Genomic DNA, 12,676 nt, shown 5'->3' on the forward strand with positions numbered 1-12,676 from the left:
CAGTTGTGAGCAAATGCAGGCAGCTCTGGGCGACCTGGACCGTGTGAAACGTGTTGTGAAGCTCAACGTCTTTGTGAATTCCGCACCAAGTTTTACGGAGCAGTCGTACGTTGCCAATGGCGCCTCTGACCTTATTCTAAGTGTGTTCGGGGAGGAGGTTGGTCGACATGCTCGGTGTGCAGTGGGGGTGGCGCAGCTGCCGTTTGGGGCCGCCGTTGAGGTGGATGCGTTGGTGGAATTGAATAATTAAAGTGGTTAGCATGTGATGTGATTCCCACACATATCTATCCATCCATGCATGCATGGGTGCATATAATTGTGTGTACGATGATGAAGGCGTAAAAATTTTTATTTTTATTTTTTGGGAGGGGGAACACCAATGTGGCACACACAAACATGTATCCACGCAATACATATTGTTATTGTTACTACATTATACATGGGGGACATCTGGTTGCAGTGGTTCTTTCTGTGTGTTTGTGTGCTGCTGAATTAGTAGGGGGGGAGGAGGAATAAAAGGGGGATAAAAAAATGTTGGGGCGACGGAGGGTGCAAAATCGATCCATATTACTGTTATTAATATTATTAATATTTATTGGATGGCTTCTTTTTTCTTATTGCGTCACTTTTACTCGTTGTTGTTGCTGAAATTTTCTGCGCTTTCTTGGTTTCCGCTCCCGGGTCCATGTGTTTTCCATCCTCCTTCTGTGACTGCGGTTGTAAGAAACAAAAAGAAAGCAACGTGGAAGCATGCATAGAAGTGAAGACGCACAGCCGCAGGAGGCAATGCCTGGCCGTATGTTGTACGAAGATGCGCAGGTGGTGGAGAAAGACGCGGCAACTCGTGACGGCGACACCTCGTCCACCTCAATCCTGTCGTCGTCAGCGGGCGAGGAGGTGGTGTGTGTAAGTCACAGCGCGCTGGCGAAGAGGAAACGGGCTTACGACAGGAGCTACAGCAGCATGAGCCGCCGAATGCGCGAGATGTGGGGAGTGGGGGAGCCATACACACCCATGGCGGAGAGCACGGCCACGTGGCCGCAGCGCTTGTATTACACATGGATCTCGGAGTACATCCAGCTCGCAAAAAAAGAGCGAATGCAGGTGGAGGATTTGCCGCCAGCACGCCGCACAGACCGTGCACACGAGTGCGGACTGAAGCTTTCAGCGGTAACGCAGCGCAGTCTAAGCCGCCGTCACGGCTGGAGCGTTCTTGTCGGCATGACAGTGGCAAGCCGCCGGGATCGCCTCAGTCGGGGGACGCTGCGTTGGGTGGGCGTGCCGCAGTCCGGCGGTTACCACGAAATCATGGCGGCCGTCACGTGGACGAGGCCCCCGTCGCATCGCGTCGCTGAGTGCAGCGCGGAGTACTCGCCGTTCTTCCGCGGGCTTTTTTACGGAGAGACGCTCTTTGCACCGGAAACGACTGATAACTCGACACTGGAGGAACCCTGCAGCCTTGAGTTTATTACAAGTGATGGCGAGGACGCAGCAGTCGCGGCCTCCATTCCGGTGCCGAGGCGGATTTCCTTGGTGCGCGATCTTTTTGTCGCCCTGCCGGGTGCTGTTCTTTGGCAGTTCCCCGGCAAAATCATTGGAGACATTTGCACTCTTACACTTCCCATCCTCCTGCAAAAATACGTCGTCTACCTTACGGGCGAATCTCCCAGCTGGTCCTCCGGTCTTCTTCTCGTCATGGCGTTGTTTATTGTGCAAGCCGTGCAGAGCGCGGCACTCCACTCATATTACTACATAAGCATCAACGGCGGCCTCCGTTTTCGAAGTGCACTAACCGCAGTTATATTTGAGAAGTGCCTTGTTGTGGCGCCCAAATCGTTTGCGATACCAGAGATGAGTACCGGGAGAATCATTAATATGGTGAGCACCGATGTTGAAAGGGCCGATGAATTCCTGCAGTTCTGCATGTACCTTTGGAGCTCCCCAATTGTGGCCGTGTTCTCCATTTTTCTCTTGTACCGACTCGTTGGGTGGAGCGCACTGGTCGCTGTCGCCGCCCTCAGCACAACACTCCCACTCAATGCACTTGTGATGCGGCGCATGATGCGGCTGCGGAGACGCCTCGCGACCACGACGGACGCCCGTGTGAAGGCAACGAACGAGTTCTTCTCTGGTATTCGCATTGCGAAGTTTATGGCGTGGGAGCCCCGCTTCATCGCGAGCATTGAGGCGAAACGCGACATTGAGCTGCAGTACCTCAAAGGGGTGCAGGTCTGCCGTGTCCTCACGTCATTCATCAACGACGCCACCCCACCTGTCATGATTGCCGTTGTGCTTCTCCTGTACCACCTTCTTGGGCACGAGCTCACGCCGGAAATCGTCTTTCCCGCCATTTCGCTTCTCGCCATCATCCGCATGCCTTTCATGATGATTCCCACGGTGTTTACCAGTGCGGTGCAGTTCCTTGTCTCCATGGCCCGTATATCCGCATTTCTCGATTGTGAGAACTCCCCCCGGAGCGTTATGGACATCCGCTCCTACAACACTGCGCAGAGAGCGAGCGCCGGCTCATGGTGCGAGATGGCCGCTGTCTTTGAGAATACCGACATTACAGCACTTGTGCCCGTGAAACTCCCACGTCTAACTCGAGCATCTCTTTCCCTCACCGCTCGCCTCATGCGGCGCTTCTGCTGCTGTGACGCCTGCCGCCCAGAGAAGAAAGGGCAGTCGCCGGCGCAATTCCACGAGCCACAACAGCCGCCGCCCAACAGTCCCACCACCCCAACTACGACGGGGTCAAACAACATCAATGAAAAGAAGAGGCGAGCGAAGGAAGTGTTGGCGGAGGATCGCTTTGAATTGCTGCCAAAAAATATTTTAAGGGCCGTCTCCATCGAGATACCAAAAGGTAAGCTCACCGTCATCATTGGACCCACTGGAAGCGGTAAAACGACGCTATTTGCGGGATTGCTGGGTGAGTACGAAGTGACGCACGGTCGTGTGTGGGCCACGCGAAGTATCGCGTATGTGCCGCAGCAACCATGGATCATGAACGCGACGCTGCGGGAGAATGTCCTGTTCTTTGCCCCGGAGGACCCTAAGAGGCTGCAGGAGACGGTGCGTGCGTGCCAGCTGGAGTCTGACCTGAAGCTGCTGGCTGGCGGGATGCAGACGGAGATTGGTGAGAAGGGCATCAACCTGAGCGGAGGGCAGAAGGCACGTGTCAGTCTCGCACGCGCCGTGTATGCCGACCGCGAGTTGTACCTGTTGGACGACCCGCTCTCCGCGCTGGACGCCCACGTCGGCGAACGAATTGTGGCCGATGTCCTGCTGGGTCAGCTGGCGTGCAAGACCCGCATTTTGGCAACGCACCAGCTGCAAGTGCTTTCGCGAGCGGATTATGTTGTGTTGATGGGCGACGGTGCTGTGCGGTTTGCTGGTCGCCGCGAGGAATTCATGGGTTCCCCGGTGTACAAGGAGGTTGTTGCCCAAGATGCGAGGCAGCAGCAACACCAAGAGAAAGAAGTGAGAGAGGAAGAGGGGGATGGTGTCTTGGACGGCGCACCCGTTTTGGACAATGGTGCACCACCTGGGGCGGGGTCCCCTGGCCGCGCCAAGGGGGCAATGATGACGTCGGAGGAAAAGGCGGTGGGGTCTGTACTGTGGTCAACGTACGTGACATATTTCCGTGCATGCGGTGGTGTCTCCGTGGTGGTGATTGTTCTGATCATTTTCTTCTTACCGAGATGATATCTCTGTCTTCAAACGCGTGGCTTTCGATGTGGTCGACACAACGCTTCGGCCTGTCCCCACAGACATACCTTGACGTATACATCGCCCTGGTGCTTTTTGGGACCGTCATGGTGCCGCTGCGTTTTGGTGTCGCATACAGTGCGATGAGACAAGGCTCCCGCAATCTACACCGCCTCATTCTTCGGTCGGTCTCCATCGGCACGATGCAGTACTTTGACACCACCCCGCTTGGACGCATTGTCAACCGTTTCTCTCGCGATGTTGACTGCATTGACAATCAGCTGCAGATGACATTTCTTTTCCTCCTGCGGGTTCTGTACAGCATATTTTCTTCTCTTGCTGTGGCCATCGACTCACAGCCATATGTCATTCTGGCATTGCTTCCCACGGTGGTTTTTTACTACGAGTTGATGGTCCTTTACAACGTCACCAACAGAGAAATTCGTCGCGTCGGCAGCATCGTGAAGGCGCTGATGATATCACTTCTTGGCGAGGCACTTGTTGGCTCCTCTACCATCAAGGCATACGGATGCGTGGCATCCATAATGAAGGAGTCACTGCGGCGGATAGACCGTGTGTGTGCCTCTTCTTTCCTTGAAAACGCAACGAATCGCTGGTTAGGAGTCCGAGTTGATTTTCTGGGGAATGTCATCGTCATCACCATCGCCCTTCTCGGCGTCATTGGGACAATGATGAGTTTCAGTACGCACGACATTGGTCTTGTCTCCCTCAGTCTCACCATGGCGTTGGCGTCCACGTCACAGCTCAATTGGCTTGTGCGGATGATTGGCACGATGGGGGCCGACATGAACAGCGTGGAGCGTATCCTGCACTACACCCACAACATTGATCATGAGGAGGTGCCTGAGATGGACAGGCTGGTGGATGAGCTACGGGAGAAGAACACGGAGAGCAGCGATGTCACGGCGACGGTGCTGGTGGAGGGCGTCAGCGGCGGCAGCGAGGGACAGCACCCGGAGACGACGGCGGGGTGGCTGGAGTTCCGCGAGGTGGAAATGCGGTACCGTGCGGGGCTGCCGCTTGTGCTGGACAGGGTCAGCTTCCGGATTGAACCGCGTCAGAAGGTCGGTGTGGTGGGCCGCACCGGCAGCGGCAAGTCGACGCTGCTGCTCACGCTCATGCGGATGGTGGAAATCTGCGGTGGAGACATCATCGTGTCGGGGCGGCCGATCTGCGCCTACGGGCTGCGGGAGTTGCGGCAGCAGTTCTCGATGATTCCGCAGGATCCTGTGCTGTTCGACGGCACGGTGCGGTCGAACCTGGACCCCTTCCTCGACTCGACGCCGGCGGAGGTGTGGCGTGCGCTGGAGCTGGTGGGATGCGGGAGCGTGTGGAGTTGGAGAGCGGTGGCATCGACGGCCGCGTGCAGGAGGGCGGGTCGAACTACAGCGTGGGCCAGCGGCAGCTGCTGTGCCTGGCGCGTGCGCTGCTGCGGCGGGGCAGCGGCTTCATCCTGATGGACGAGGCCACTGCCAACATCGACCACGCGCTCGACCAGGAGATCCAACACACGGTGATGACCGCCTTCAATTCACACACCGTCATCACCATCGCCCACCGCCTGCACACGGTGGCGGCGTACGACAAAATCGTCGTCATGGACCACGGCGTCGTCGCGGAGTCGGGCTCCCCACGCGAGCTTGTGTCGGACCCGTCGTCGAGGTTCTCGGAGCTTGTGGCCGCGCTGGGGAAGCAGGAGGCCGCGAAGTTCATGGCGAGTGTGGGTGTTGCGGCGGCTTCGTGATGACTGGCTGTTTTGGGTGGCATCCAGCTGAAAAAGTCGAAATCAGATTTTTTTGTTTGTTTTTGCCTTTTGTTTCGTTTTTTGCACCATGTGCGTCTCTCTTTCTGTGTATGTCTCTGCGTGTGTGCATGTATGTAGGGTGTTGATGGGTTTGTTGTATGTAACTATGTATGAAATGTGCCTGTGAAGAGAATGTGTGGTAAATGGTCAATTGTGTGCCTTGCGTCATCCGCCTTTTTTTCTTTTTTTGCGGCCAGGGCACACATGGGGCTTGCCCGTTGTTTATGGGCGAGTTATTGTCTTTAGATCGTCTCGTGAGCGCGTGGTTTTTTTTTTTCCTTTTTTGTGTGTGGTGGGTTTCATCAGTAGGATTTGTGTGTTGGATCGAGCCCTTGTTTGTTACTGAGTGCTGTGTGTAATGAGCGCCGCGCCGCGCTCAGTCACCATCTGTTTGTTTGCCGATCAGTCTGTTTCAACTGTGTGTGTATGTCTTCGTCTATGTGTGCGTGTCTGCGTTTCTTCTTGCTAGGCGGGTAGGCTGCAATGCGGCGACTGTGTGCATTCCGCACAGGGACGCCGACGGTGCCGCATCGACGCTTTGGCAACGCACCGAGCCGTGTGCGCCCCGTGGAGACGCCAGGCATGCACGCATGGCGACAGACCGAGCGTGAGGTGAGCGTCGCTGTGGCGCTTGCGGTGATGTTTGTAGTGCCCGTTTGGGTTGTTCTGCTCTCGGGCTTGCGGGAGGAGCAGAAGCGTGAGAGTGTGAGGCGGTGGGCCATGGAGCAGAAGCGTGGCGGCGAGTGAGGCAGGCATCCACACCCACGGGGAGGGAGAGACTGTGTGTGTGTGTGTGTGTGTGTGTGAAGCAACGAGAGGAATGAGAGAACGTCGTTGTGACGACGTGTTGGCGAATGTTGTCTCTGGCAGAAGTGTGTTTGTGTTGCCCTGCCGTGCGTGGTGTGCCCGAGTCCACTTCCTCTGGCCGCCACAAAACCTGTTGCTCTTCCACCATGGACTTTTCTTGGGAAGCAAAGAAGAAGAAGTGTGGGTGCTGGGGGAATTATAGGCAGGAAGGTGGCAGCTACTCAATGCGGCGGTGTGGCTGTGCCTCGGCAATTTTTTCTTTGGAAGTTGGTGACATGATGGCAGGTGGAGCCGTGGGCAATGGAGTGTCGTGGCGATCATTTGCACGTGGCCGACCGTACACGCCTTTGGGCACCGTTCAGGACTTCACGGCATCACCGCATCACATACGTCTTGCTGAGATGCAGCGCGAACTGGACGAAATGAGCGGTCGTTCACCGACGCACCTCTACGAGGGGCCAACTGTCACCACTGCGCAGGGCCCTCGGCCTCTCTTCGAGGCTGACTTGCGGGATGATCCTGCAAATGACAACATGCCGGAGCACTTCGTTGCCGCACGTCAACGTCTGATGACTTTGCAGAGTGACAGTTACGGGGAGTCCATTCGCGGTGTTGTCTCCCCGCCCCCACCGCCGGATGCGAACGCCCCTCGAGCATATGAGCAGCCCCGAGTGCAGCTGGGCAATATTTGGTGGACGGCTATGACATTAATAATAGTATCGTTCTTTCTTATGGCTAGGTTTGGTCGCTAGCGTGAGAAGGGATTCTGCATGGGGCATGGAGCCAAATAAGAGCGGATATGCGTCTGCGTCTCTGTGTGTGCTACTGTGGGGCGGCGGGAGGAGGAAATGAGATGGAGAAAAGAGGGGGAAAAAAAAAAACAGTTGCGAGTCTTCTATTTTTTTTTTGTTTTGTTTTGTACACATGCATACATAAATTACTTACTCTACTCTTTTTTTTTTTTTTTTTTTTTTTTTTTGGCGTGTGAGTGGGTGATTGTGTGTGCAGGGCTGAACAGAAGGAAAAAAAGAATGTCTGCTGGCATTCGGCGTTTGTTGGCTCCGGCTGTGATGATGAAAATGAAAATGCTGCGAGGAGGACGATTTCCCGTTGCAGCGTACACCACCGTCACGCCCACATCCCTTCAACGCAAACTCACAATGAGTAAGCGGCGTCTCCGACCGAAGCCGACACCGAAGCCCGGCCCCTCCATCCCCATCTGCATTCTGCTGGTGCTCATCACACTGTACATGACGTACATTACGCGGAAATCCTCCAACGACGACACGGTGCTGCGCTGAGCGCAATACAAAAAGTAAATTATGTAATTGTGTTTGGCAGAATTGGCTTAGTTGCCGTTTATGGGTTTGAAATGAAAACGCGTTTTTTTTTGTTTTTTTTTCTTTGGTTGTTCAGTTAAGCGAACATCCACCGCCAAAATTTATATGGACGCCGACCTTATCACTACCGTCCGGGGCCTCACCCTTTTTTTTTTTTTTTTTTTTTTGTTGGTATTGTTGTGTTTTGTTTTTATGAACTCATTGAGTTTGGGCGTAGAAGCGCATGAGGCATTGCGGCCTTTTTGATGCGTCAGGACGGTATTTTTCTCCGGCGCGCTCGTGGTGTGGATGCGCATCGCAACTTCTTGATTCAATGTTGACGACAGAAAAGAAATCATCATCTTTATCGTCGGCTTCAGTATCAGCCAGACCTCTACAGGCCGATGCGGTGCAGATGGCAACAGTTATGCCGCGTCAGAGATGGCGGGATATGTTGCACGCAGTCAAGCGGACGCTTACCACCTCCGAGAGAAGCCGCTGGAACCAAATCGACATCATTGACGCAAGGCAATACGCCCGTGCGCACCGTCAACGGTTCCAACGCACGAATGACTTTTTTCATGCTGCTGGAAAAAGAGGAAGAACCCTCTCATATGAAGCGATAACATTGCAGTTTGAGGGGGTTGAGTGGTCATATATGCTGCTACCAACGTTTCTGGCGCTGATGATTGTTGTGCTTATTGCTCTGGTGGACGGTAGATATCGAAAGACAAAACGACAAGAGGAAATGAAGGCGTTTACAAAGCGTGCGGATTTTTTAGCCTCCGTGCGAAAAGAAAGTGTGGGTATGGGGGAAACGGAATTGTACACCACGGAAGAGGGAGAAGGGGATTTCTAAAGACAGGAGGTGCCCCGACGCCATTAGTGCCGGTTATGTTTTTGTTTTTTCCACCGTTTAAAATATCTTATATTTCTGCCGTTGTGAGGTTCTCTTTTTGTTTGATTGGATCCCCCCCACCCTCTCATTCTTTTTCTGCTTCCGAGCTTCTCGTCGTGAAGGGGGAAGTACAAATTGTTAGCTGCATTGGTTTCTTCTGCATGTCAATGGTGTTATCCTTTTTTTTTTTTTTTTTTTGACTTGTTTGTTGTTTTTTGTTTGTTGTTGGGTGGCGCAAGAAACGCAAGCAAACAGTTGCAATTGGCAAACAGGAGTAAAGGGGTTGGCAAGGGCGAGGGTGTAGTTGTAATATTAGTAGTAATAAGTATTGGTAGAAGCCACCGGATATCTCAGCAGTCACAGCAAAACACACGAAAGGAAGCGGAGGGAAGGAAATGGCGCAGACCACGGTCCCTACCGCTCCTCTTTACTCCACTTTGGATGAGCCTATCACGACCACCATTGTGCGCGATGCGGTGGCTATTGGCCGAAAGATGACGATTGTCCTTGCACCGCCGCTCGGGGAGGATCAGGAGCTGCGCGACTGGGACTTGTGGGGACCCTTGTTGCTTTGCTTGCTGCTTGCCATCATTCTTGCCGGCTCAGCGGCAACACATCAGGGTGGTCTCATATTCTCAGCGGTTTTTGTGCTTGTGTGGGTGGGGGCGGCCGTCGTGACGCTCAATGCAAAGTTTCTTGGCAGCAAAGTTTCTTTTTTTCAGACGGTTTGTGTCATGGGCTACTGCCTGGCACCGCTTTGTATTGGCGCGTTCCTCGGTGTTTTTATTTCTTACTTTTGGGTGATGATGGTGATTTCTTTTGTAGTCTGGCTCTGGTCCTGCTGGGCTGCCCTGCGCTTCTTTCGTGGCTCCGTCACTCCTGAACGCGAGATGCTTGTCGTGTATCCTGTCGCCCTTTTCTATTCATTTATGACATGGATGGTAATCGTCGGTGTGTGAGAAAGTTAGTACCATGTGGATGCCGAACATTTTGTGGTTTGACGCGTCTTGATTGCTGGTAGTAGCAATGAAGAGGATTTTGAATGATGAAAAATGAAATGGACGGAATTTAGGCAACAAATGCATTCACGTCGTTATGTTTATGGCGGTGTGTATGAAAGTTTTAACGCTTTTTTTTTTTTTTTTCTTTATGGATCAACCGCTAAGACCTTCTTTCCCTTTTTTCCTTATTGCGTGGGTCTGTGTCAGCATGTGTGTGGCTTTCACTTCCTGTTTCATATATATATATATATATATATATATATATATATTAATGCTTTTATTTGTAAAATTTGTGTGTTCTTTTGGATCGCAGGGGTCAAGGGGTCAAGGACGGTGCGATGTCAGGTGTCAACAGTGACAGGGGGGGGCAGGCGGAAGATGTTTGCAGCGCTTCTGGAAGCTCTTTCGTCACCCCACATGCCACACACACAAAAAAAAAGTCATTTGTATCGACTGTGGGGCCTGGAGCCGCTGCCGTGCATGATGTCCGTGGAAAACAGAGCAACGTTCTCTTCTAGCAGCTTTATTATGGATGGATTGATGAATACACTGCAAGGGCCGCACGGAAAGAAACTAAATAAATCCCGCTGCCACCGCCAGCAGAGGAGGCGCGGTTGTACGAGGCGGGGTGGAAATTGTGACGTCAGATGGAAGCAGACATGCCCCCATGACACGCAAACTAACCGTTTCTGCACAAAGAGGTTTGGTACTGTAGAGAGCCATGGATCCTGGGTCAGTTGTGTTGGGTTGGATACATGCGTCAGTCGAACGAGCCGCAATCATTACTTGCTGGGAGTGGAGTGGAACGTTCAACCATCACACCGGCTGCCAATTTCTGGTTTGGCGGCACGTACGCACGACAGTGTGGTTTATGGTTGAAAGTTCATTTTGTCCATCACAGTGCATTCAGTCCTTCTGTGAGCCTGTAAAGAGAAAAAGAAAAGGGATTGGGTTACTGGAATTGGATGAATGGTGGTGCTCTGGTAACTGTAACTCAAAACTTCCATTCGCCACTTGTCAAGGCGCATGCGTAATTATTATTTTTTTATTTTTTTCTTCTTTTACCAGTCGTAGTAACTACACCTTCAATTGTGCAGCTCTGGTAAGCGTACGAAGGAATTCAGCAGCAAGGATAACCTTACTCCGCGGGCAGCCATTATAGAATGGCTCCAACATCTGCCCTTCCGGCCCGTAAAACTAATTAACAACTACTCATCGGGTTTGAAGCATGAACAGCAGGCGCTTAGCTTCCTCTCTAGCAAAGAGTACTAGACCCTGGCACCACGTTGAGGTGGCCGGCTGAGCCAGGGGCGCATGCGTATCATATGTGGGTTCAAATTCCCAACAAAACGCTTGCAGATGTTTGTGCTACTATCCTGCATGTCCAGCTAGTGAGTTATGTACTGTACCTTGAGAAGGTGAATATATCATAGTAGAATGGGATGCTTCTTGTTCCTGGTGTATTTCTGTTGACATACTACGGAGTTTCGCGGCTCATAAATATGATTATGTGAGTAATGGCGTCGCTTCTGTATTTTGAGAATACCGCAATGGCTTTGCTCTTTGGGAAATATTTCATTATTTCTATAATAATTTACTTCTCCTTTCCGAGATGAGCGTTGGGCGAGGTTATGAAAATGGCCGCGAACAATAGAGGCTACATTGGGGACCTCAATAGGTGCGTGGTGTAATTCCTGAGTGCACCGCTCCTGTTGCTGACACATGTGGGGTGGTTCTCTAGCGAATTGTCGGGTAGTGTGTGTGTTGGCGGCTCTGGCGGTGCACTTCATCATATTCCCGGTTTAGATTTATTATTATTATTATTATTATTATTATTTATTTTTTTTTTTCTGACGTTGGCAATTCTCTCTATACGTGAGAAAATGGTGGTGATTGTTGATAATTGTGTACGTGCAACGAAAGGATTCATTTTTATTATTATTATTATTTTTTTTATTCTTTTATTCTCGGTACCCATGTAGTGAATTTTGTGAATCTGTTCGCCGTACTTCATGGCCGGGGTTAAGCGAGATTGATAGAATGAAATGGAGTAACTGAAGTGGATTTGCTGCACTGAGGTGGGGCTCCTGGTCTTTAACGTTACCACATCAATAATATTTATTAACTTTGTTTGTTTGTTTGTTTGTTTGTTTGTTTGTTTGTTTGTTTTTTGTATTTTGCAAACACGCGGTGGGATGAGAAATTTCTTTTAGTGTTGTCTTCCAGTTTTTTGGACTTCTGGATACTTTTTCACCTACGCTTCTATACCGGCCGCCGGTTAATGTAACGAACCTGCTGCAGTGTGTTGTTTTGGCAGGGGCTTCTTACAGTTTTTTTTTTTTTTTTGCAGTGTAAAAATCAGGCGGTTGATGTTTGCTGCACTTTTGTTGTTGTTATTTTCTGCCGGTGCGGCTACTGCCTTTGATCATGTGACGATGTCAACATTCACGCCGCAGTCTCTCCCAAGATGCTGCCCGAGAGTGTGTGGTACTCCGCAACAACTGCCTCGTCTATTACTTCACCGAACTGTGACGCTAGAGGAGTGGGGAGAGGTGGTGGCGAGGCATCGCAGAGCTCCGTCTGCCACTCCAGACGATGATGATACAAATAAAATGATAGAGACAAAAAGATGATGAAAGACGCAGAGAGAGGTACAACGCCGACCAACAGTCGATACCAAAGAAGCTTCTTGTGGAATTCTCTGTGATCATTTACGATGGGCAAATAACGCTGCTGGTCGGCCCGACTGGAAGCGGTAAAACGACGCTATTTGCGGGATTGCTGGGTGAGTACGAAGTGACGCACGGTCGTGTGTGGGCCACGCGAAGTATCGCGTATGTGCCGCAGCAACCATGGATCATGAACGCGACGCTGCGGGAGAATGTCCTGTTCTTTGCCCCGGAGGACCCTAAGAGGCTGCAGGAGACGGTGCGTGCGTGCCAGCTGGAGTCTGACCTGAAGCTGCTGGCTGGCGGGATGCAGACGGAGATTGGTGAGAAGGGCATCAACCTGAGCGGAGGGCAGAAGGCACGTGTCAGTCTCGCACGCGCCGTGTATGCCGACCGCGAGTTGTACCTGTTGGACGACCCGCTCTCCGCGCTGGACGCCCACGTCG

At 52.0% G+C, this 12,676-nt stretch overlaps 6 protein-coding genes and 2 pseudogenes across 6 annotated transcripts, besides 18 other annotated features; all 8 read left to right on the forward strand.

Moving 5' to 3' along the window:
* Window positions 1-250, forward strand: Tc00.1047053506417.5 (endoribonuclease L-PSP (pb5), putative; the record flags this gene model as incomplete). Its single annotated transcript, XM_802183.1, has 1 exon — window positions 1-250. A coding segment is annotated over one exon (250 nt), but the record flags the coding sequence as incomplete, so codon positions are not given.
* Window positions 1-4,971: a sequence feature (haploid, Esmeraldo-like haplotype).
* Window positions 340-363: a sequence feature (AT_rich).
* Window positions 574-597: a sequence feature (AT_rich).
* Tc00.1047053506417.10 lies at window positions 751-5,481 on the forward strand (annotated as a pseudogene).
* Window positions 4,972-5,005: a sequence feature (heterozygous, Esmeraldo-like haplotype).
* Window positions 5,006-6,514: a sequence feature (areas merged during assembly that could not be assigned to a particular haplotype. This can correspond to areas where the two haplotypes were merged or to regions with more than two copies in the genome that were merged during assembly.).
* Tc00.1047053506417.20 (uncharacterized protein) lies at window positions 6,020-6,283 on the forward strand (the record flags this gene model as incomplete). Its single annotated transcript, XM_802184.1, has 1 exon — window positions 6,020-6,283. One exon carries the CDS (start codon window positions 6,020-6,022, stop codon window positions 6,281-6,283), a length of 264 nt encoding a protein of 87 aa, XP_807277.1.
* Window positions 6,317-6,342: a microsatellite.
* Tc00.1047053506417.30 (uncharacterized protein) lies at window positions 6,391-7,095 on the forward strand (the record flags this gene model as incomplete). Its single annotated transcript, XM_802179.1, has 1 exon — window positions 6,391-7,095. One exon carries the CDS (start codon window positions 6,391-6,393, stop codon window positions 7,093-7,095), a length of 705 nt encoding a protein of 234 aa, XP_807272.1.
* Window positions 6,515-6,523: a sequence feature (haploid, Esmeraldo-like haplotype).
* Window positions 6,524-8,832: a sequence feature (heterozygous, Esmeraldo-like haplotype).
* Window positions 7,296-7,322: a microsatellite.
* Window positions 7,829-7,850: a microsatellite.
* Tc00.1047053506417.50 (uncharacterized protein) lies at window positions 7,907-8,521 on the forward strand (the record flags this gene model as incomplete). The annotated part of the gene is made up of 1 exon (XM_802180.1): window positions 7,907-8,521. One exon carries the CDS (start codon window positions 7,907-7,909, stop codon window positions 8,519-8,521), a length of 615 nt encoding a protein of 204 aa, XP_807273.1.
* Window positions 8,740-8,787: a sequence feature (T-rich).
* Window positions 8,833-12,676: a sequence feature (haploid, Esmeraldo-like haplotype).
* On the forward strand, window positions 8,956-9,519 carry Tc00.1047053506417.60 (terbinafine resistance locus protein (yip1), putative; the record flags this gene model as incomplete). Its single annotated transcript, XM_802181.1, has 1 exon — window positions 8,956-9,519. One exon carries the CDS (start codon window positions 8,956-8,958, stop codon window positions 9,517-9,519), a length of 564 nt encoding a protein of 187 aa, XP_807274.1.
* On the forward strand, window positions 9,613-10,440 carry Tc00.1047053506417.70 (uncharacterized protein; the record flags this gene model as incomplete). Its single annotated transcript, XM_802182.1, has 1 exon — window positions 9,613-10,440. One exon carries the CDS (start codon window positions 9,613-9,615, stop codon window positions 10,438-10,440), a length of 828 nt encoding a protein of 275 aa, XP_807275.1.
* Window positions 9,797-9,830: a microsatellite.
* Window positions 10,593-10,616: a sequence feature (AT_rich).
* Window positions 10,603-10,871: a mobile genetic element.
* Window positions 11,370-11,398: a microsatellite.
* Window positions 11,488-11,527: a microsatellite.
* Window positions 11,688-11,735: a microsatellite.
* Tc00.1047053506417.83 lies at window positions 12,178-12,676 on the forward strand (annotated as a pseudogene; the record flags this gene model as incomplete).

Source organism: Trypanosoma cruzi (genome assembly GCF_000209065.1).
Source record: "Trypanosoma cruzi strain CL Brener chromosome Unknown tcruzi_1047053506417, whole genome shotgun sequence".
In the NCBI taxonomy this organism is placed as follows: Eukaryota; Euglenozoa; class Kinetoplastea; order Trypanosomatida; family Trypanosomatidae; genus Trypanosoma; species Trypanosoma cruzi.